Source organism: Meleagris gallopavo, chromosome 10 (genome assembly GCF_000146605.3).
Source record: "Meleagris gallopavo isolate NT-WF06-2002-E0010 breed Aviagen turkey brand Nicholas breeding stock chromosome 10, Turkey_5.1, whole genome shotgun sequence".
Lineage (NCBI taxonomy): Eukaryota > Metazoa > Chordata > Aves > Galliformes > Phasianidae > Meleagris > Meleagris gallopavo.
Window position 1 is genome coordinate 21,483,686 of NC_015020.2, and position 21,659 is coordinate 21,505,344.

Here is a 21,659-nt window from a genome sequence, read left to right on the forward strand (position 1 = left end):
CTCTTGCAGTGCTGCAGGTCCCAGCCTGCTGCCATCCTCTATTTCCCATCCTCCAGAATAAGATGGAGCAGCTATCAACGGCACCTCCAGCCAGAGATTTCGAGTGTTAATCCAGGCTCAGAAACAGGAATCCAACACTGCATTATGCAATGCGATAACATGCGTTATAGACAAGCTGAATTCATAATGTTATAAATGGAACTATAATTTATGTATATATATAGTTTTTGGAACACAACACCTTTGAGAACGGCTTTTTAATTCCACCTCTAATGCGGACTGCATTGTTTGCAGCTTAAATCTCTCCAGTGCCTCCCCTCCAACGACCTCACTCACCAGCGAGGAATTGTTGCTGTGCCTGATTGCACAAAGCAGCCTGGCACTTTATCTAGGAGACAGTCCACAAATAACTTTCTTTATATATATATATATGGCCTATTTTCTGATGCCAGTATCAGAAAAGATATAACACTTCAACAGCCCTGCTGAGCACTGGGGAGGAGTTTGATGGTGCAAGACAGCCCGCTGTATTGAGGGATGGTAGAAATTTGGAAGGAAGACAGATCGGACCAATGCCAGGATGGATAATGATGCACAGGATGGACAATGGAGTCCAACCCCACCTGACCTTTGTAAGCACTGCTAAAACCTTCCCCTGTCCTCCTGTCCCAGTGACACAAAAGGGTGCAATGTAGAACAAGGGGACAACAGTGGGGCACACCTCAGTCAGTTTTAATCCCCTGCCTTTCTCCCAGCAAAAGCAATTTAGGTTTGATACAAAGACTAAAACTTTAGTTGAGTTCTTCCTGTGTAGGCAAAGAAAGGACAAAGACTTTCCGAACTCATCAGAAGTACATTAGTAGGTAAGGATTACATTAACATACTCTTGAAGGTCACAAAAAGGCAATTTTCATTTCAGTTGACTACACAGTTTACCCATGTGCTACATTTCTTCTTGTTTAGTGAAGACAAGCCCCAGGACTATTCTGAGCTCTAATTATATCAAAATAACACGGTAAGAGGTCTTTTTATTTTGATGATTTACAATGCCAGCTATTGAAATGTGCTTTGCAATTAATTTGGGAAATACACAGAGTGACACTTCTCTCCCAGTCTTCTGTGGGCAGAAGACAATTCACTGTCTGGTTAATAGCTATAATAGCTCAAGACCAGATTCTCCTACAATAATTACACTTTCTCTCAAATTTATTGAAGTTAAAGCTTGCAATCATCTGCTGGAGACACTTCATTTATGCATGAAGTACCTCAGCCTACTTAAGCAAAAGAAAAGCTGGGAGATATGGGTGCTTGTTCAAATACTAAAGCCTCCCTAGAAAACTTTAATTTTTATTAATATCTGATAACGTTACAGATTTCTTGTGCATTTTTTGTGCCTGCCCAGTACTCCTCAGAGGATAATTTTGAAAGCGACGTGCAACCTTGAGGCAACAGGTATGGGGCAACTTGGGCTAGAGCATGACCAAGAGGATTTTCAGTGGCTATTTTTAATTTCTTCTGACACATAAAAGCCAAGTATTCTTATCTTATGACAGTTTTCTTAATAATGAGTAACCCACAGTGTTCCTGCTTCGTGTGATGTTACTGTCTTATACCTGTGCACGTGCACATCCACCAGTTCCATGCTGAGACACCAACCAGCTACAAGCATTAGTTGACAGATGGGATCACACAGCAGTTGGGAGAGGACATATTTCAGACTTAGGAAACATCTCTCTTGTCCCAAATCACTTTAAAAAAAAAAAATTTAGGCTCTTGTGCTGCAGTGCCTGTATAAGAACATGTAAAAGTTCTGCTCCAGGTGGATAGTGATAGGATAAGGGGGAATGATTTTAAACTGAGACAGGGGAATTTTAGGTTAGATATTAGGAGGAAGTTTTTCACTCAGAGGGTGGTGAAGCACTGGAACAGATTGCCCAAGGAGGTTGTGGATGCTCCATCCCTGCAGGCATTCAAGGTCAGGCTGGATGTGGCTCTGGCAGCCTGGTCTGCTGGTTGGTGACCCTGCACATAGCAGGAGGATTTAAACTGAGAAGAATCTTTATGGTCATTCTTAACCCAGGCTATTCTATGATTCTATGATAACTTCTTGTCATCTTTGGACACAAGATGATACATTATGGGGATGGCAGTAGACAAAAGCTCAATAGGCAATGGTGTATCCAAATGGCATATGCTACTGATAACATAATTCTGAATTAACCTTCAATTCCATGCTGGAAAACCTCTCCCTGGGCAGAGTAGATGAACCAAAACTGGAAATGAGTTTCCTCCTTCAAGTGAACTGGAACTGCCCCAGTAGGGCTTCACTGACTATCATGTGGAAACAGTCAGACTGTTTGCTATATTCTCTTATCATAAAATTGGGTATTTCCAAAAGGGGAATGGCCCCTGGATACGTCCCAATTCTCTGCAATTTGGTCAGTGCCATTGTCAATGATTTACCAGCATGTTTCAGAGCTCGATGGGCTCCAGGCTTTTTCCAGCAGCACCAGCCCCACAGACTCCTGAAGCCTCAAGAATTTGCTTGCAGCTAATTTAAAGCAAACATTTACATATGGAAAAACAATGTGGTGGAGCCTGTGCCAGGTTTCTCCCTTGATTCTCACTATATGCTCGCTGTCTATAACAGCACGTTGGGCCACGGCTGCAGCATGCGGGGAGCCGGCGGCGGTGCCTGCCCAGAGGTAAGCTTGCTTCCATCCAGCTTTGCACACAGGAATTAGGGGCCAGTCAGTCAGCCCATCAATTCCGTCCCGACTCGAGGCATGTGCACACTGCTCTCTCTGTAAACAGCTACCAGGAAGACAAAAATATATATATATATATATATATATATAGGTGTTCTCCAAGCACGAGCTCAGCATCATAATTCCTTCTTATATGTACTGTTTGCACGATGGTTTTTCTTTCACAGGTGGCAATTGAGCCTTCTTTAAACTTTCTTACTAAAGACGCCGTATCATTTTTGGTCACTTGGATTGAATTTCCTTTTTCACAGGAAAATTTACAAGGGAATATTGTTCATAACTTTCTTCACAGTAATTATTTTGCATTTGACCCGATTCCAATCCAAGCCAGATTCCTGTTTCTCTATTTTTTCCCCTCTGAACAATTATTAACCTATAGGAGCGTCACTTAGGCTTTGAAGGAAGAAAGTAAACAAGTTACTTTTCCTAAAGCTACAGTGTTATGATGGCAGAACCATTTTTTTTTTTTCCTACAGCTATTAATTTCAGGCTTGTTCTAAAGGCAAATATGATTTAGAAGGATCAAAAAGGGTATCAGTGATAATTGGAACGTGGAGACAAGGAGAAGGCAGAAAGGAAAGAAAATCATGGTAGTGATACACTTAATTATGAAGGCTTATTCTGATAATCCTTCCTGAAAATGAACAAAGACGAGATTTTTGATGTTTGATGAACTTATCAAACAAGGCAGAATAATGAAGAGGTAAATGTAAAATCCGATCGAAGGTGAACCAATTAAGCACTTGGTGAAGTGCTGAAGAACACAGCCCACAAATCCTCCTGACAGAGCCAGAAGGCATCGACAGCAGCACCATCTCCAGCACAGGGTCTTTCTTCAGGCTCCCTGTTCTCCTTAGGGTGCAGCAGGTTTGATCCCTCCCATCACCCATCATCCCTAACCCTAACCATGGTGCCAATTTAGTGGGCTCGCTGATTAATCTCCAAAGTGCTCCCAGCTCCACTAATTATCAGTGTTTCTCTTTGGACTGCAGTCTCATAAGTGAAACAGACTGCTCATTAGTTAATCACTAACATCACGATAATAATGTTTTGACTCAGAATAACCCCTCAAAATGCTTTGAAGGCTGCGGCAAACTCAGAGTCACATCATTACACCAGGGATTTCTTCTCAAGACAAAGAAACACATTATAAAAATAAAGGTTGTAGGATTTGAGGCAGAAACACAGAGATCACAAAGACTGGGCTGGGTGGCAAGACAAATATTTTCTTGCTGTTATAAAGCACTATTCAGTGTATGTGCAGAGACTCTGATCCAAAGACTACTGTGATGCATTACTTCTGCCACTTCCCATTTTTATATCTTCCTTTAATCTCCCCCTCCCCAGCATACAGAAGGCATGCATTTCCTTTTAGAAATCATCAGCCAACAAATCCTCATGGTCAAAACAGCTCTGTGCCTTGCCACCCAGTGCCACTGCTGCAGCCATTCCCACGACCACACACAGCATCTGAGCCTGAGGTCAAACCTGTTTGCCAAAATACTGACCATAGGTTCAGAACTGTGTTAAAGAGAAGTGAAATCAATAGATTTCAGACCAAGGTGGCAAGAATGACTATTCCCAGATTTTGTGATGTGCTCCTCAGGAGAAAGCCTATTGGAAAGGGTTGGTTGCCTTCTCTCAGGAAGGAAGCTGGCACTGATGGCCTTCTCATTTCATACAAAATAAGTTCCTATTGGAAGAACACACAGATCTTATTCATAAAGCTCATCTTCAAAGCCCTCAGAACACTGTCTCTCCCTCTCTTTAGAAGAAGCAGCAGAGATGTTAGTTCTCCAGCTCCTGTCGACTGTCAGCTGAGCCAGTGGTCGGAATGGACTGATTGCTTCCCATGCCAAGGGAGAAAAGTAAGGCTCCACTGTAATGTATTCATTTATCTTCAGATGTGCATGTGTTGAGGATGTACACACATTAATTATACATATTCATCATCCTGAAGCATCTGTAAACTCACCCAAACACGATGGAGGTGCTCCCCTCATAGAGAGGCTCTTGCTTTGGTGTAAACTGGCAATAAATTTAAGGCAGCAGAGCTGCAGAACACCAAATCAAAGCAAAAGGTGGAAGAACCAGGCCAGAATATTTGGCCAAGACTTTCTTTCTTTTCAATTTCAGAATTAATTATGGATCCCCTGGTTCTTAATGCAAATATTCTAATGAGAAGAAATTCAAAGCAACCTTCATTTATCTATTCCTGTTCTAAAATTCTGATATCATTCCAGACGCCCTCATAATTCAAGTCTTCATTTTCAAATACCTGACATAGTTTTGCTTTCTAATGAGTTCATATCCCTATATTTTTGTTCTCGTGCTTTTAATCTGGAAATGATTTGGCTCTTCTCATCCCCCAGGTTTAAAAGCAGCAATCCTCATTAATAACCCATTAGAAACATCTCAGGATCAGTGCTGTAATTAAAATCTGCATCCATCCGAGGGAAACAAATTAGATGTTTCTTTCTTGTGCAGCACCGGCACCGGACGTTGCTGCAGCCAGCAATGTTTGGAGGGCAGCGCTGCGAGGGGCCCCTCTGGGATGAGCAAAGCTGCAGTGCTGGAAAGAGCTGTGCCAGATCTCCAAGCTGTGGGAATGACTTCCAGTGCAAGGAGAGCGGTGAGTGAATTGGACTCCAACTCCAGCCAAAGGTTTTGGGTGGGCAGAGCAGAAATCCATTCGTGTCACGTTTCAACTATTACCAGTATTGCCCATTAACCACGTCTCTCAGTGTCACATCCCCACAGTTCTTGAACACCTCCAGGGATAGAGACTCCATCACCTTACTTGGGCAGCCTGTGCCAGTACTTGATCACTCTTTCAGAGAAGTTTTTCATTTAACCCAACGTGGACCTCCCAGGGTGCAACTTAAAGCCATTCCCTCTCATCCAGCTCTCAGCTAAAGCATTGCTTCATCCATAGCTTCATCCGCAGCACCAGCTCTCTCCATGAGTGCTGCATCAAGGCTTTCTCCTCACACCCAAAACAAAAGCTCTTTCAAGCTGCAGTTCCTGCAAACATTTATTCTTGAGCAATAATCATTGCTATAAGATCCTGATGGAAGAGTGTAGTGTTTAGCACACAGCAAGGCTTCTTGTGGCACTGAAATATAGTTGCCAAATAGCAAAGTAAATGTAAAAAGGGTTCCTGAAGGTGGAAAAACAATTCTGTGTGCACTCCAGGTCGCTGTATTAAACGGCATCTCGTGTGCAATGGCAATACAGACTGCAGAGATGGGTCTGATGAGAATGACTGTGAAGAAGAAGATACTGAACGCCCCTGTGACAATCTGTTCCCCATCCCAGGGTCTGAAAAAGCAGCACGAGGGTGAGTAATTAATCAATAGCTGCCACTTCAGCAATCAAAACAGGACCGTTTATATTGCCCTTCCTTAATAAGAGCAGTGCTCCATGGACTGATACCACACCATGCAAAACCCAAAGGGGAGTACCAGCCCTATGTTACCATGGGTAGCAGTGTTGAAGGCTGGAGGGTTCAGTACAGCTTTTCTTTCCAGTTCTTCTCAGGTTTACTACCAGAGCCTCAGCCACTCTGTACTTTTTTTACTACTCTCTGGGTCCAGTTAACTTACAGCTTTCTCCAGTTCGTAAGAGCGAATACTATAGGAAACAGTAGATACTGGAAATGCAGCATTCTGCTGAGACTTGCATCCAGAGAGAATACCTGACTCCAAGATTTAGGACTTTGAAGCACAGAGTCAGAGCAGAAAGCCTGAGCACCAGATGATGATAAGCCGGAGAAAGTACTTCTATGCATGAAAAAATTATTCTGTTTTTTCTTTTTCTTTTTTCTTTTTTCTTTTTGTTACAGAATATGAAGAAAAAAAATCTAGAATGAATTTTAAGTCAAGTCGTCTATTGTGGCACTTTTGCCCTAGATCTTGTGTTTTAAGCATGATGCTACTTAGTACCATCTGGAGAACATGAGCTACAATATGACAGCGTAGCCATTCACTGGGCAATTCTCCAACCTGTTTGACCCGACGCTCTGGAGTCAATGAAAAAAATGCTCAGAGCATGGGCGTATCCAAAGTTCTTTGTGACCTATGTTAATTTGCACTGAGCACTGCATTCAATACTGCTTTGATTTGTTTCCTCTGCAGAACTCACGCGCACAAAAGCAATAGCACTGTCTTGTTCTTACGGATGATTCCCTGTTCTGAGGAGCAATGCTGCTGTCTAGTTTGAATAATGCTTTCATTTTGAGCCACTGAAATCCCACCTGTTACTTAATATTCCCAGTGATTCAAAGGGCAGCACTGTGATGGCTTGGGAGCAGGAACAGGGAGGTGTAAGGAAATAAGGGATTAACTTAGCAAACCAATAGGAGACTTCAAGTCCAGGGAGGGTACTAACTCGCTGAGAAAAAAATAAATAAATAAATAAAAATGTGACCACTACTAAAGGCAGGAGATGAAATTAAGATAGGCAACAATTACAGTGAAGCCAGGAAATATTTTGAGATGCACCAGGTCGTGAAAGGTTCACTGGGACTGGAGGAATCCCAGTACTTGGGACTTCCACAACTGTACTCACAGGGATGGATTGTATAACTTCACTGACTTCTATCTCTCACATCTGAGTCCAAACCAGCATCTTAGAAATAAAATGGCTATTTGCCTTCAGTTAGCTTTGGGGAGGAGAGAGCACAGAGAGAGCAGACTCAGCTTTCAGGTGATGCTTGCTGCTTAAGGTCCAAGCTGGATATAAGGATGGATACATGTGGCACTGTAGCATGTATAGAAGAGGACAGAAATCCGACAGAATCTGCTAGAAAAAGAGAACAGGAGTTAAAGATAACTTCCTGAATGGTATTTCTTTTGAAAGATACAACATCTTAACACAAGAGGAGAAAAAGTACACATATGATCCTAAATTTCTGGGAGGCCACTGCGAATCTGTCTACAATGGGGAGTGGAGGGCACTGAGGTATGATGCCACGTGTGAACGCCTGTACTATGGAGATGATGAGAAGTATTTCCTCAAGCCTTACAACTTCCACATATACCAATTCCTAGTAAGTACTCGGGTGGTCAAAATTGGCAATATTTCCTTAGCTAAAAAGCCAGACTTGTTGCAAAGATGCACATTATATCAGAGGAGACAATTCACTGCACGTTGTCTTTCAAATTACCTTCCTCCAGCTGTCCCAAGACAATAGACAACTGGTGATATAAGAGCAGTTTTATGGCACATCAAGGCACTGATGTGCTTTATCATCCAGGCATCCCCACTTCTTATTCTACCCTAGACAAAGCCAAGATAATTCTTTTTTCCTCTCTAAATTCTGAGTTTTGCTATTAATGACCTGTAGAGCTTGCAGAAGAAACTTGCCTCTCCAGGGATGAAGCTGACCATACGTAAAATGAGAACAATGCTAGCAATTCAATCCTTGGAAGCACTTAAGTCCTTGGAACGGCTAAAAGAAACATTAGTCTGAATTCTGAAGGTGATACTATAGCCACCAGCTCAAAAAAGGGCAATATTCCCCTCCTTATCTGCATGTCCCATATACACACTGTCTTCATAGACACTGGAGTCTAGGAAGACACTCATAACCCATGGAGATGTCTTTTTTCAGTGTTTGTAATTTATCTGGCTTTTTATAGAGACAGCAAGTGGCACAGCCTGAGCTCAGCAGGGCTGCTGAGTTCCACACGCCAGCAAAGCAGAGCTGTCATGGAAAAGGTCACTTCTCTAAAACATGGGCAGAACAATGTTTATTTTCTAACTTTGCCCTCATAAGTGGCCAGATTACTGCAGTTGAATCTCTTTTCTAAGTAAATTCCTCCTGAAGCAGGCAGGAGTGAAAGAAAAAAAAAAAAAATCACTCAAAACAGTCAGAATTTGGTAGAGCTGTAAGGATACGGAAGGAGAGTTTTTATAATTTATAAATGCCTGTTATGGCATTTCTTTTGGTGGTTAAACACAAGCCATTCCCCTGCATGTGGATAGATGAAGCTGTGAAAGTGTGGCTTTATCTGCATTTCCCACACACTTCCAAATGAAATGGCATGTGGCTCCATTCTTTATTCTGCTCTCATTGATGAGGCAGCGTTGACACCATCAGGAGCATCACTGGATTCAACAGAGGTATGACCAACTCCTTGAAGAAATAGGGAAGGATTAAAAAGGGAAATGCACGAGAAATTAATGTGTGCTCTTTCCACTTTAGGCTCATGCTGATTCTGGATTCTCTTCTGAGTTCTACGACGATTCAAAAGATCTGATTGATGCCCTCAAAAGTAGTAAATTCAAAGGAGGGGGATTTACCATCGGGATTGGGCCTCAAAAAATAGATTTCAAACTGAACCTTGGCTTCACCTTATCACGTGGCAAAGGATCCCTGAAAAATTTCACAGAATATACTGCAAAGGTAAAAAAATAAAAATCAGCAATGCATACACTCCAGCCATCTCATCTGTGCATCGCATGGTCTGGTTGTAACTTCTGCCTGCTTATTAATTAATTTTTTTTTTTTTGAACACATAGCAACTCTACCTTAATTTGTTCATGTAATTGCAAATATATATCATTAGTAAGCCTGTTTGTTGTTCCTATTACATTTCAGAAAACAGAGAGGAAGAATGGAATTGAATTACCAAGTACCACAACATGTCACCCCACCCCATCCTGTTTCATGGCTATATTAAGCACATATAAAAAAAAATACAAGAGATAACAATGAGGGAAGAAGAAATACCAAAATGTTGATCAAAACAGTAGTCCCTGGGGAACGATCTCCATTAGAAAATATATCTTGTTCTAATTATTATAAGCTGCCTTATGATAGGCAAATGCACTATTCTTGAAGAGAGGTTCAAGCAATGTGACGAAAATCAGAGCTTCCAATAATAAGGCTTATTTCTCACAAGCACGTTTCACTTTGGTTTAGCTGTGACAATTTTCCCCCCCCTATCTAATAACATGAATGCTAGTATCTCCCACATACACTATGCCTTGTTTCCTTTCCTGGCTGTTGATAGCAAACTATAAAGAATAATTATTTTGATAGCGTTCTGAGTGTGAAGCCCTTAATCTGCTTGAAATTGGCACCACTAGAGCATTTACTGAGCACTTGTCTAGATTCACTTGCAGCTGAACAATGATCTGTTATGGGAGGAATCATTTAAGGGGCTGTTTCTGTTGCATTGGCATTGTATCTGAGGCAATGATTGGTCTGGAAGAGGAGCCATGGATATGTTGTTAGATCCAATATGTTGTTAGGTTAGTAAATACTCCCCTCCCAGACAGGGTATCCTCCTGTAGCCTCATCAAGGTTGTCAAAGTACAAAAGGGAATAACAAAAATAGAAATAGCAGAAATAGAAGATGAGAAATAACCTTGTAGAGCTCAGCTCTGACTATATTTGCACATTAAAAAAAAAAAAATCCAAACCATCCAAACCATTATGCTGCCCTCCACCTCACGCAGCCACACAAGAACGAGACATTGAAAAAAAAAATTAAAATTACCACTGACTTCATTTTAATTTGGACTGCTTTCAAGCCTGCAACACCTACTGGCAGTCATAGTCAGGTTTTTCTCTGCAAACTGGAGAACGAGGAATGACCTTCTATCCTCCAGCCCCTCTATGAATACTGATTGTTAGCTCCTTTCTACTTGCAGAACGTTGGATTCATTAGAATTGCGACCAAGGTGCAGACAGCCCGTTTCAAGATGAGAAGGAACAACGTAGTTTTGGATGAAGACATGCTCATCTCCCTGCGGGAACTTCCAGATACCTACAACTATGGCATGTATGCCAAATTCATCAACGACTATGGCACCCATTTCATGACATCTGGCACTATGGGAGGCGACCTGGAGTACATCCTCGTTGTTAACAAAGAAGAAATGAGACAAAAAGGTTAGAACGACACAAGCACTTCTCTGCTCACAGCTTTCTGCTCTAAACCAGGCATTTAACAATCTGGAGATCACAGAATAGGTCCAGTCCACCATCTGGTGGCTCCTGGGTGGGTGGAGGTGCTCATTAAGCAGCCAGGTTGGAAAAGAGAGCCTATTTCTCATCACAAGATAGACATATACCCACCAAAAATCCCCAAAATGCAGCAGGGCTGGGGTATGAGTACCCACGTGTTCTTCACAAGACACTACTTGATGCATAGCAGAGGAGAAGCTTTATTGTCACAAAATGTTCTTCCTCATCTCATTTTAGAAGAATCCGGGTGAAGTTTTTTTGTAGTTCAATAAGCAATCTGAATATCTTTTTCTCTCTTTTTCCAGTGTAACTTGCTAGTCTTCTCTAAACTTCTCCTATTGCCTAGGTTCTTAGTTCTGGCCACCTTATGGATGCTTAAGGACTGCAAACTCATCCAAAGTAAAGAATGAGAGCCCACTGACACTTTTGCATCCTAAAAACGAGGGCTTCAATTCTGTGCAAATGGAAATAACCCACTGCACTTGGCAATACCTCAGCCATCTTACTCTGGCTAATCTCATATCCAAAGAATACCAGAGCTCTGTCAGCTCCAGTTCTCAACAAATCAGAGCTTAAGAGCGTGGAGAGCTGTACCTCTAAATCTCATTGAATGAAATATCCACTGCAGATACCTAGACTGTAGAAATAGCCATTACCAGAGAGCCAAAGCCTAGCACTCTACCTAATCAAAAACATAGATGCAGAACAACAGTAACATGGTACCATGGAGTACACTAAACAGATGGCCAACTTTTGCAAAGGTGACAATCGTGCAACAGATCCAGCTTTGCCTAAACATCACCACTCTCCTCTGCTGAGGGTACCTATGCCCCTATGGGAATTCAGGTCAAAATAAACTTGGATTTGGACAGCAGGTGCAAATTGCTGAAGTTACATCAGTTTGCATGGTTCTGCTCTCCAGTCTGAAATGGTTTGGTACCACCAGCACTAGAATAACTACATACTGCATAGCTAGCATTAACCATGCCATCTTCCTGCAAGAAATTACCCGTTTAGAGATTTTTCTCTGAATTCCTCAACTGGCAATGTTTGGAAACATGATGCCTCTTCAAATTATTTATTCACTTTGTAGAATGAGGGACGTAGAAGCGAACACAGTCTTGGCAAGCAAGTCGTCAGGAAACAGACTGCCAAATTCAGAGGAAGAATTAATCAAGCACATGTGGATGGAGGGCTATTATTTTACTTTCTCGTGCTTATTATGTATCTGAGGAGTATATTTATTGCTACAAGATGCCCTCTTTTAGGGAAGAAGGATGCTGAAGTTCAGCAAAAGACGAAAATGTGCCCCAGTAGAGATGTAATTTTCATTCTAATGGGGCACCTTTGTGTAATTTCCATCTAACTCTGATTCTGCTAGAAAGGCCACATTTATCAAATCAACAGCACTCTGCATCATATGATGTAGACCCAGAAGGACCACCTGCAGTGACTGATAAGCCACTGTGCAAAGCCATGAGGAAAAAACGGCCTCTCTATTGGTGATCACTGCTATGCTTGCTTGAAGGCTGTATTTGCAAGAGGATTTATTCAACTCCCTTGAGGGATGGTCAGGATCAGGGTATAAGCTCTCAAATCTTGAAAACCAGGGCTTCCAAAAATGAGTTTGAAGCTGAGTTCCTGCAGGGCTGAGCAGCACAACTCCTGCTTTAGATCCACCCATACATCCTGACAGTCCAACTAGCCCAGGAAGATACACATTAAATGCTTTAGAAGAGAAAACGATCCTTTTGTTTTTGTGGACAGGTGACTGAGCCAGTCATGCTCAGGAAATAAAATCCCTTGGCTGAGCTCTGCTTAAATGAGAAATATCTGGTGGTCACTGAGCCAACTAGACATAGGCATGAGCTAGATTTCAAGCACCTGAGAAACCTGAATTTTGATAATGAAGTCACCTTCTGAATTAAGACACACACAAACAGACCACAACCAACTTGTGCAGAGCTCAGGACTGCAGTTTTGCAGCCAGACCCATCACTAGCTTTCAGGCTGCAATGGATTCCTTCTATGAACACGGCCACAAGTGAACTAAACAAATGCTTTTGTCAGAGTAAGGTCCCTTGTTACTCTGCCATCAATATTTTTCATTGCTTTTTTAAAAATAGATTGTTATGACTCTATTATTTAGCTGAAAATAGTGTAATGTGTTCCCACATTACAAGAACATTTATGGGAGAAACATTATGCGCAGAGTAAATTAGAAAGAGTCTTCATACATTCTGATTAATTCAAAACAAAGCAGTAAATCTTGAGCACATTCAACTATTGCAAATTACATAACATAAAAAACTATCAGGGCTCCTCCCTCAAGTGCCAATATTTTCTATGACCATCTTTTTGCAATGATAACTACTTTGCATTTATCAAGACCCGATCTTGCTGCAACCAATAGCAAATTGTATTGACAGACCCTCGCTGTACATAATTACTCAACAGGAACCATAGCAAATCAATTAACCAGGGCATTCCTCAAGTTTAATTTTACAGCCCTCCAACACTAAGATGAGCAATCACGCACGGTGCTTTGGGTGAGTGAACTTTACCCACTGCACTTACAACTGTCGAACACTTTACTACAAGTAACTGTGTATTATCCATTTGATCTTCCTCAAGGGCTCCATTTTGCATGGAGATGTAATTCCCCATGAAGCCTTTAGAGTGTTTCACAGGAATGTCACTTCAGGCACAGGACTTGAAGTCCCTTTCCTAGGGCACTGAGCACGTACATGAAGACACCGAGCAACTCCACACTCTGCACAACCCTCCACCTCCCCATTAAGACATATGGGGCAAAAGAAGAACACAATAGTTTTTACTCATGTTTTAAAGGCAAGCAAGAGAGTGTGCTGCTCCCTAGTACAAGGCAAGCTCAGTGCTCTAGGTCAGGCTTAACTGGAGACTTACTCAATCATTAAACCATTAAGTCACAATGCACAAATCCTGCCAAGAAGAGCAGGATGTCTGACAAAAGGAGCATCGTGAAAGTTACTTATTTCTTACAATCCTCACATTAATTGAAATAAAAAGATTTCTTAACTAATCCAAAAGACAGCCTTACATTTGCAGCAGACTGAAGCATACACATAAAACTATACCATATGAAATATGCACATTGCTTACCTTAGTGAAACCACCTCATTAGTCTGCTTCTCCCCTCTGCAGTCACTTCATGGGTCTCCAGTTACATATTTGGATGATGTATGTGGCAGCACTATAGCAGCAGCATGCAGCAAGGCTTTTGTAGCTTTCAGCAGACAGAGCTTTAGCAAGTGACTGCTGAAGGTGCTGCTTATACATTGGTCAGATCCTTAGTTTGGGAAAATTAGTAACAACCTGTTGATTTCAGCTGCTGTTCCCAGCTTTACTCTATTTATAAGTTAGTCGGGAACAAAAAGAACCAACACCAAAAAAAAACCAACCAAACAACCGAACAATAAACCCACAAACAAAAACTACAAAATCTTTTCCATTTAAATAAATAAGCCAAAGAAAGAAATACATGCTTGTAAGGCTTGTGTTTAGATATTCTGTTTATTTAATAAGAAGGAAACTACTTACCGGTAAGGAAGTCTCCTTATTCACCTAATATGGCCCAATACAACCCAATAAATGCTTGGCTTTGCCACTGTGAGGCTGAAGGCTGTTCTCTGCCTGAAATAATCCTCTGAGTAACAGGCAATGTAATTAGCTGACTATTTTCCTCATTGACATGAAATACACAAGTGGGAAAATGAAAACCCTCCACTCAGTACTAACCACTGCATTTACTGTTTGTATTGTTGCTTCGCAGACATCAGCTTTGAAGAGGTAACCACCTGTTTTGGCCTCTCACTGGGCATGTCAGCCAGAAAGCTTATGCTGCACTGGGAAACATCTGTGTCACTCTCTGTCTGCGCAAAGAAACAGCTTCTGAATGCTGGTATGGTGATGGGATAGTGGTCTGCTAAGATACAGTCCATGGTTCCGTTCCTTTGTCACTGGGCCTGTGGGTTAAGGTAGGGTTACAAGGTATAGAGGGTGTTCTGGTGCCAGCCCAAGACACAGCTCAGACCCAAGGTGGGACAAAAGCATACTTGGGTCCCCCTCTCCAGGAGTGGGTGCCTCTTGAAAGAAATTGAAGTAGTAGCATCTGGACAGAAATGTAAGTAGAGTGAGTGGATGACTGGAGAGCTCCAGTCCCTTCAGCCACCCCAGGGTGGGCAGGGATGAACCAGGGAGATGTAAAAATCAGATCCAAGCCCCCATGCTCCCTTGGAAGTGGCTCCAGTCCCTCTGTAGATGTCCCATTTGTCACCAAACATGCAGGAGACTTTGTTGTGACCCATGGGGTCAATGCCAGACCAAGAGAGAGCAACAATGGTGTCTATTGAATAAGTCAAAACTGATCATAACAAGCAGAAAACCCCACTGATAGACAAGGAGATCTGCATCCATGCTAAGCAGACATAAAGGCCGGAGATGTGCAGCCTCCTTAGGTCTTAACAGCTTAGGGCATTTGTCAATGCTTAACTTGTCACCAACCACTTTATGACAATGGGGAGGGTTTGCTCTGCCAGTGCAGAAAGAAATGGAGCATCCTTTAATTTTGGGAGTCCAGCACTGGTACTACTCACTAAGAGTCCCTATGATGATTGAACTCTGCAGTTTCTGGTGTAGATGTGGTAACTAAATATATGTATGTTAGCTGATTTCTCAGATGCTGGGAGCAACAGTCCAGTCGTGGAAGATATCATTGTCCGGATTAAGGGTGGAGATACCTCTTACAGTGCACAGCCCTTAAGCAGTTGGGATAGCAACACGTATCGGCTCTGGGGAAGGTCATTAAAATATAATCCAGCTATTATTGATTTTGAGGTAAGGCTTTCTACAGTTGAAGAAATTCTGCCACTATAACGAATGAAAGTGTAGCCGAGCAGATCATTTCGTATTTTTATTGTGATCCCATCACAGAACAAGATTAAATGTAATGGGCCACTGATCTAGTAACCTCTTATTCATTTCACAATGGGGAGTACATCTCCTGCTGGCAGCATCAGCAGGGAGGCAGACAAGGAGCTTAATGCTGGATTAGTGCCGAGTTAAGTTTGTGATGTGTCCCCAAACAGCTTCCCAGTGAGTGGCTCCCCATGGTTGCATCCACCCCTATTATTCTCACTAATGCTCCTGGCCTCCTGTAGAGGCAGGATATTCATGGGAAACAGTTCACATTCTGCCTGCTTCAGAGCCACAGTGGTTCTAGCGAACCTCTGCACACCAGGGTGGGTATTTAATCACAGAATCATAGAATGGCCTGGGTTGAAAAGGACCACAATGATCATCAGTTTCAACCCCCTACTATGTGCAGGGTTGCCAACCAGCAGACCAGGCTGCCAGAGCCACATCCAGCCTGGCCTTGAATGCCTCCAGGAATGGGGCATCCACAACCTCCTTGGGCAACCTGCTCCAGTGTGTCATCACCCTCTGGGTGAAAAATGTATTGCTATGGGTGCTTCCAGGAGTTAGAGCAGGAAAAACCACTTTCTCAGTGGGGTCCTATCTCTTCCCATGCTCTGCAGGGAGGGTTCGTGGCCATAAAAATCAGCAAAGTTCTCATCCTCCCATTTCATTGGATGCTCTGTAAAATGGAAAGTTCACCCGAGGCATCCTACAGGGCTTCCTAGTGTGAAGGAAGGACCAGGGTCACAGCATGGACGCACTGCCATAGCCATCCTTGCTGTCATTAGAAAGAAATACAGCAAGAGGGCCAAACACTGAAAGAGAAGTAGGTAGGCGGAACTGGGAATTATTTGCATTATTGTCAGGAAAGTGGGAATCTGCAAAGCCTTCTGGGCAGCACCCTGGTAACAGAAAGGCCAGCTAAAGAGCAAGTGCTTTCTGTCATAGCTGAATGCATGCTTCAGGTTATTCACCTTTCTTCACCAATTCCCATCAACTCTGGGCAAAACTTACTGCAGTTTTCCAGTAAAACACATGCTGACCTCTCTGCTGGCTGCTTTGAGAGCTCAGCCATCGTTGTGCAACCAGCAGTGTTTCATGCTGCCAATAAGTGCCTATGTCCACTATAGCAGTGCTTATCTGTAGCTCGCGCTCATTTGTTAAACGAATTTGTACAAATTTGACTAAGAGCTCTTCCCAAAGCCTTTCTGATCCTCCTCGCCCCGTGTGTCTTGTGCAATGAGATGATGCCCAAGGACTATCCTGGACTGGTGCCCACCAGTTCTCAGCCAGATGCATGCTAGGCATATAGATATGTGTCCTTGCATCGGCCTTGAGCTTGTTGCTTTAAAGTTCCCTTTTGTTACTGGTGAAACTGGAAAGGCTGAGATTTCTAATGGACCAATTTTCTAAACATAGCTGAATATGTAACACACCCCAAATAGCCACTCAGGGCATTTCAAAAGGCAGAGCCCTGCCTCCTATGTATGAGCCTGCTGCCCTTTGGCTAATCCATCAATCCTATGGAGTAGATTCAAAGCAGAAGGTGGGTTACAATTACAGCTGTCTACATCTGGATATTTTGATTAATCATATACAAGAACTGCATTTTGCTACTGGAAATACAAAAGCTTGCTATGCTTTTAAAGCTGTAGATGCCTTAGCATTATTTCACAGTATCAAAGAGCAAGATGTAGGCAGATAAAATTCTCACTGTTTAGTTTTGATGATACCCGCTGTCTGAAGCTCTCACCTAAATGTTTTGGTTCAAAAAAGCGAAAGGCGTGCAAGAACCTGACACTGTGGCAGCAGTAAGAAATCAATCAAACAACGGGCTTACTGGGCTGTTCTGATTTATCATTTGGATCCACACTGAAAAACCAAAGCATGTCAAAAGAAGCCATTCCCACACAGACCTCTAAGATGGAAGGGTTTTGGACCAGTGGTTTCTCACTAGGCACTATCAGTGGTGGTAACGTTTGCATCACATCCATGCAGCTGTCGAGGAAGACAAATGAGCTTTTTCTCAGCCTTGCCTTTACCCAGCAATCTCCCTGCTCTCTGCAGCACCTGAGTTTGTGCACAGCTGAAATCCCCAACCTCCATTCTTTATCTCCACCCTGTGCAGCTGCAACCTATCCATGAAATCCTCCGCAGAAGTGATGCTGGCAACATGGAAACCAAACGGCAGCACCTGAAGCAGGCTTTGGATGAATACCTGCTGGAATTCAATGCCTGTCGCTGTGGGCCGTGCCAGAACAATGGCGAACCTGTCCTGGTGGGAGACGAGTGCTCATGCCAGTGTCGGTCTGGATACAGTGGCCCTGCCTGTGAGCAGACTGAGCACCAAGGTGAGGTCCCAGTGTGCTCCCATAGAGGGGACAGAGCTGTCCGTGCACGTAGTAAACCAACACAGGATCACAGAATATCCTGAGTTGGGGGGAATATCCCACAAAGATCACTGAGCCCAATTCCTGGCTCCATATGGAATCACCTGAACCCTATGGTTGAGAGGGGTGTCCCAGCACTTCCTGAGCTCTGGCAGCTTGGGGCAGTGCCTTTCCCTCACCCCCACCCAACCATACCTTGACGCAGCTCCATGCCATTCCCTTGGGTCCTCTCACTGCCCCAGGTTGCAGAGCTCATGCTGTCCCTTTATTTCCAGTGAGGAGCTGTAGGGCTACCACGAGTCCTCTCCTCTGCTGACACACGCTGGTAAACAGGGCAGTTCTACCCAACAGAGCTCCAGGTCTTCAACAACCTGCTGGTAATTAGAACCTCTCCACTGGAAAATCAGATCTGTGATAAGGAGTACAAGCAAAGTGCAGTAGATGATTTATAAAACCGAACTAAAAAGCAGTGGCTCAATGACTCAAAAGTGGCACATATATTTTTTTTTTAAGAAAACCAGCAACCTCAGGTTGGGTTGTCTCCAAATCCAAGAAACCCACTGTGCTCACATAAATTGCTCTGAGCATCACAGCATCATTAAGGCTGGAAAAGCCCTCTCAGATCCCCAAGCCCAACCCCAACGCACCCCCAATGTACCCATTGACCATGTCCCTCAGTGCCATGTCTACATGGTTCTTGAACACCTTCAGAGATAGTGGCTCCTTGTTTTTAGCAATGAAGAGGGGACAGAACAGGACTTCCAGCTCAGGAAATGAAGCAGATTTTTAGTTTCAAGACTCATTTAGGAGCAATTTTTTTTTTATTTTTACTTTTTCCCTCCTAAAGGAGAATGTTTCAGAAGATGGGAAGCCCAGCTTTTCATCCAGCTCTAAGTAAGAGCACACAGATCCATTTTTACTGTTCAGATTAATAAAGTGCCCAAGCCAGAGATGAAGGCCAGCTGAGTAAATAAAACACGACAGTAAATGACAGCCATCAAGCACTCCCATCATTCAGAAGCACTGCTATAATCTATAGTATCGAACACACCTGACATCTCAGTTTGTACTGTAAAGAAAAGCCTCAAACTGACCCTTCTGCACAGGGACAGGTGGGCTTTTTGGGACAGCTCCACAACAGTGAGTCTAGGGGATATTTGTCCCTCTGCTTTGCTTGGAGGTGGGGGAATTAGCACAGAGAGCTGCTGGCAGCCCTTTGGGAAGTCAAACTGCTGCTCTTCAGGTGAGACAAACATTATAATTTACATCCTATGCTTTTCCAGCCACAGAGACAGATGGGCACTGGAGCTGCTGGTCATCCTGGACCCCATGCCAATCGGGCTCACGGCACCGCAGCCGGCAATGCACCAACCCAGCCCCGCAGCACGGAGGGGCACCCTGCGTGGGGAGAGATGAGCAGAGCTCCTCCTGCTGAACCCAGCATGGCTCCATAGGCATGAGCTCAAGGCTCTAAGCACTGCAGGTATGAAATACAACACGTTAGAACTGTTTACTTGCAAAAATGCCTGTGTTTGCCCTTGGAAAACAAATTAAAAGCTCGCGATCCTTGCATTTTTATGCATTTGGTATTGACATGTGTACCATGAAACTTTTATAAGTTGGCACCGTCAGATTCTTACATATTGGACAGGGCTGTGTCTTCAGCAAAGCCATATGCTGAGCTGCATGGAGGAAGCTTAAGCCCAAAGACGTTCAAAGAGCCATTGTGAAATTTCAGCTCAAAGTGATTCTTACATCAATAAATAAAGTAACAGAGAGGCCGGAAGGAAACCATTCTTTAGAGGATGCTCACATAGGGGCAGACTGCTCCTCTTGCACCAGTGATGGGATGATTGGCACATGGGCACTCTGGGTATCCAGAGACAGGGAAGTTGCTACCGAGCTGCTTGATTTAAAGATCTTTTCTGAACGTAAGGCATAAATCTCAGCACAAGAATACATGTGGTATTGAACTGCATCCAGAGCCCACAGCTCAGCCCTCTTAATGAACTGCCACAAAACCCAGGGAGGACAGAAGGCAAGTGGCACTTCATTTCACTGTGCTTTGCATTGCAGGGAAAGAAGGGAGGGGGGAAAAAAGCCCTGAGAAGGAATCAAGCATTATGAACAGCAACAAAACCTCAAAGCACAAAGGAGCACTTCCACATACATTTGAATGGGAAGTAGGAGTAGAAAGGAATCGTGGTTTAGTGAAAGAAATTGCTCAGCTCTAGCTCTGATGCTTGGAAATGCTTGTTTTTCAACAGTGTGTCGGTGGTGATTTAGAGGCTGACATGTAGCTGATGTAAATCAGTGTAGCTCCTTCACTGCAGCTGATTTATGCTACCTGAAGATCTGGCTCCATATTTTCTTTTGTGTGCACATTTGCCAAAAGATGATTTTTTTTTTTTTAATCGCTTCTATTTTGCTTGAAAGTGAAACTGCAGCCTTTTTTATTTCCTTTTTTTTTTCTTTGTATAAGAAAATAACAAACATGTTGTCTCAAACACCAAGATTTGATTTTTCAGTGAAAAATTACTATGACACATTTCTAAGATGTGGATAAATGTGTGACAAAACGGTGGCCTTTTTGCCAAGTCTGCTTTCCCAGGTAAAGCCTGCACTCATCCAGAGATAGATTTGCTCCCCAGGGTTTGGATCTGATGTCTTCTATGCTGAGAAAATGCAGCAGCATGAAGCATCGACTGATACTGGTGTGATTAAGGCAGCATGGAGGAGTGTGAGCAAAGCAGCATTTTCCCACTCTGGTTCTATCAACAGTCGTTGGCATGGGGCTGGAACATTATGCAGGACATGGTCAGTGGGCAGAGGGGTGATGGGCTGATGGTTGCATTTGACTTGGACTTAAAGACTTGGATAAAGAAATTCTTTACTGTGAGGGTGGGGAGATGCTGGCACAGGTTGCCCAGTGAAGTTGTAGATACCCCCTCCCTGGAAGCACCCAAGGCCAGGCTGGATGGGGCTGTGAGCAACCTGGTCTAGAGGGAGGTGTCCCTGCCTATAGCAGGGGGTTGGAACTACATGATCTTAAAGGTCCCTTCCAACCCAAACCATTCTATGATTGTGTGATATTAGAGGTCTCTTCCAACCTTAATGATACAGCGACTCAGTGATTATGTAGAAACATACGACAGGGCTCTTACATCCAAAACCATTTTGGTTCATGGGTGATTCTCACCTGTGCACAGCTTGCCTGGGACAAAACCCAAGAGCAAATGAGAGTCAAGGTACTGCAGTGAGCCTCTGCGGCCAGGGGGGAGAAATTAATGAAGGGAAAGATTTGCTGCCTAAGAGGCTGGAGAGTGGAGGCCTTGGGGAAGATGACCTGCAGCCTCACCTTTGGAGGCATTTCTATAAGGCTGGAAAGTCACCACAACCAGAGAAATCCAAGTAATGAAAGAACTGAATGTGAACCAACACCAAGAAGGGTTGGGCAGCAGCCCCTTTCCTCTGCTCACCCAGGACTCAGGCATCTTCCTCCCCAGAGCTCGGAGAAGGGAACTGCAGTCCAGGGAGAAACTGCCCATAAGGTCTGTTTAAATTAAA

General features: G+C 43.4%; 1 protein-coding gene across 1 annotated transcript; it reads left to right on the forward strand.

Annotated features, from left to right (window-relative positions):
• The first annotated feature begins 2,469 nt into the window (after nt 1–2,469).
• Nucleotides 2,470–19,672, forward strand: C8A (complement C8 alpha chain). Its single transcript, XM_010716077.3, has 11 exons — nt 2,470–2,705; nt 4,540–4,636; nt 5,256–5,400; nt 5,964–6,108; nt 7,629–7,818; nt 8,977–9,177; nt 10,431–10,671; nt 14,558–14,686; nt 15,452–15,621; nt 17,831–18,053; nt 19,376–19,672. The coding sequence occupies exons 1-11, from the start codon at nt 2,587–2,589 to the stop codon at nt 19,525–19,527; spliced, it is 1,812 nt and encodes a 603-aa protein (XP_010714379.1). The 5' UTR covers nt 2,470–2,586; the 3' UTR covers nt 19,528–19,672.
• The last annotated feature ends 1,987 nt before the right edge of the window (nt 19,673–21,659 follow it).

What these genes read in the sequence shown, in the direction of transcription:
- C8A (XM_010716077.3), top strand. Translation starts at nt 2,587, where the DNA reads ATGTGGTGGAGCCTGTGCCAGGTTTCTCCCTTGATTCTCACTATATGC. An exon ending in CTTCCAGTGCAAGGAGAGCG is followed by an intron (nt 5,401 to 5,963) that starts GTGAGTGAATTG and finishes TGTGCACTCCAG; the next exon opens with GTCGCTGTATTAAACGGCAT. An exon ending in AGAAGAAATGAGACAAAAAG is followed by an intron (nt 10,672 to 14,557) that starts GTTAGAACGACA and finishes GTTGCTTCGCAG; the next exon opens with ACATCAGCTTTGAAGAGGTA.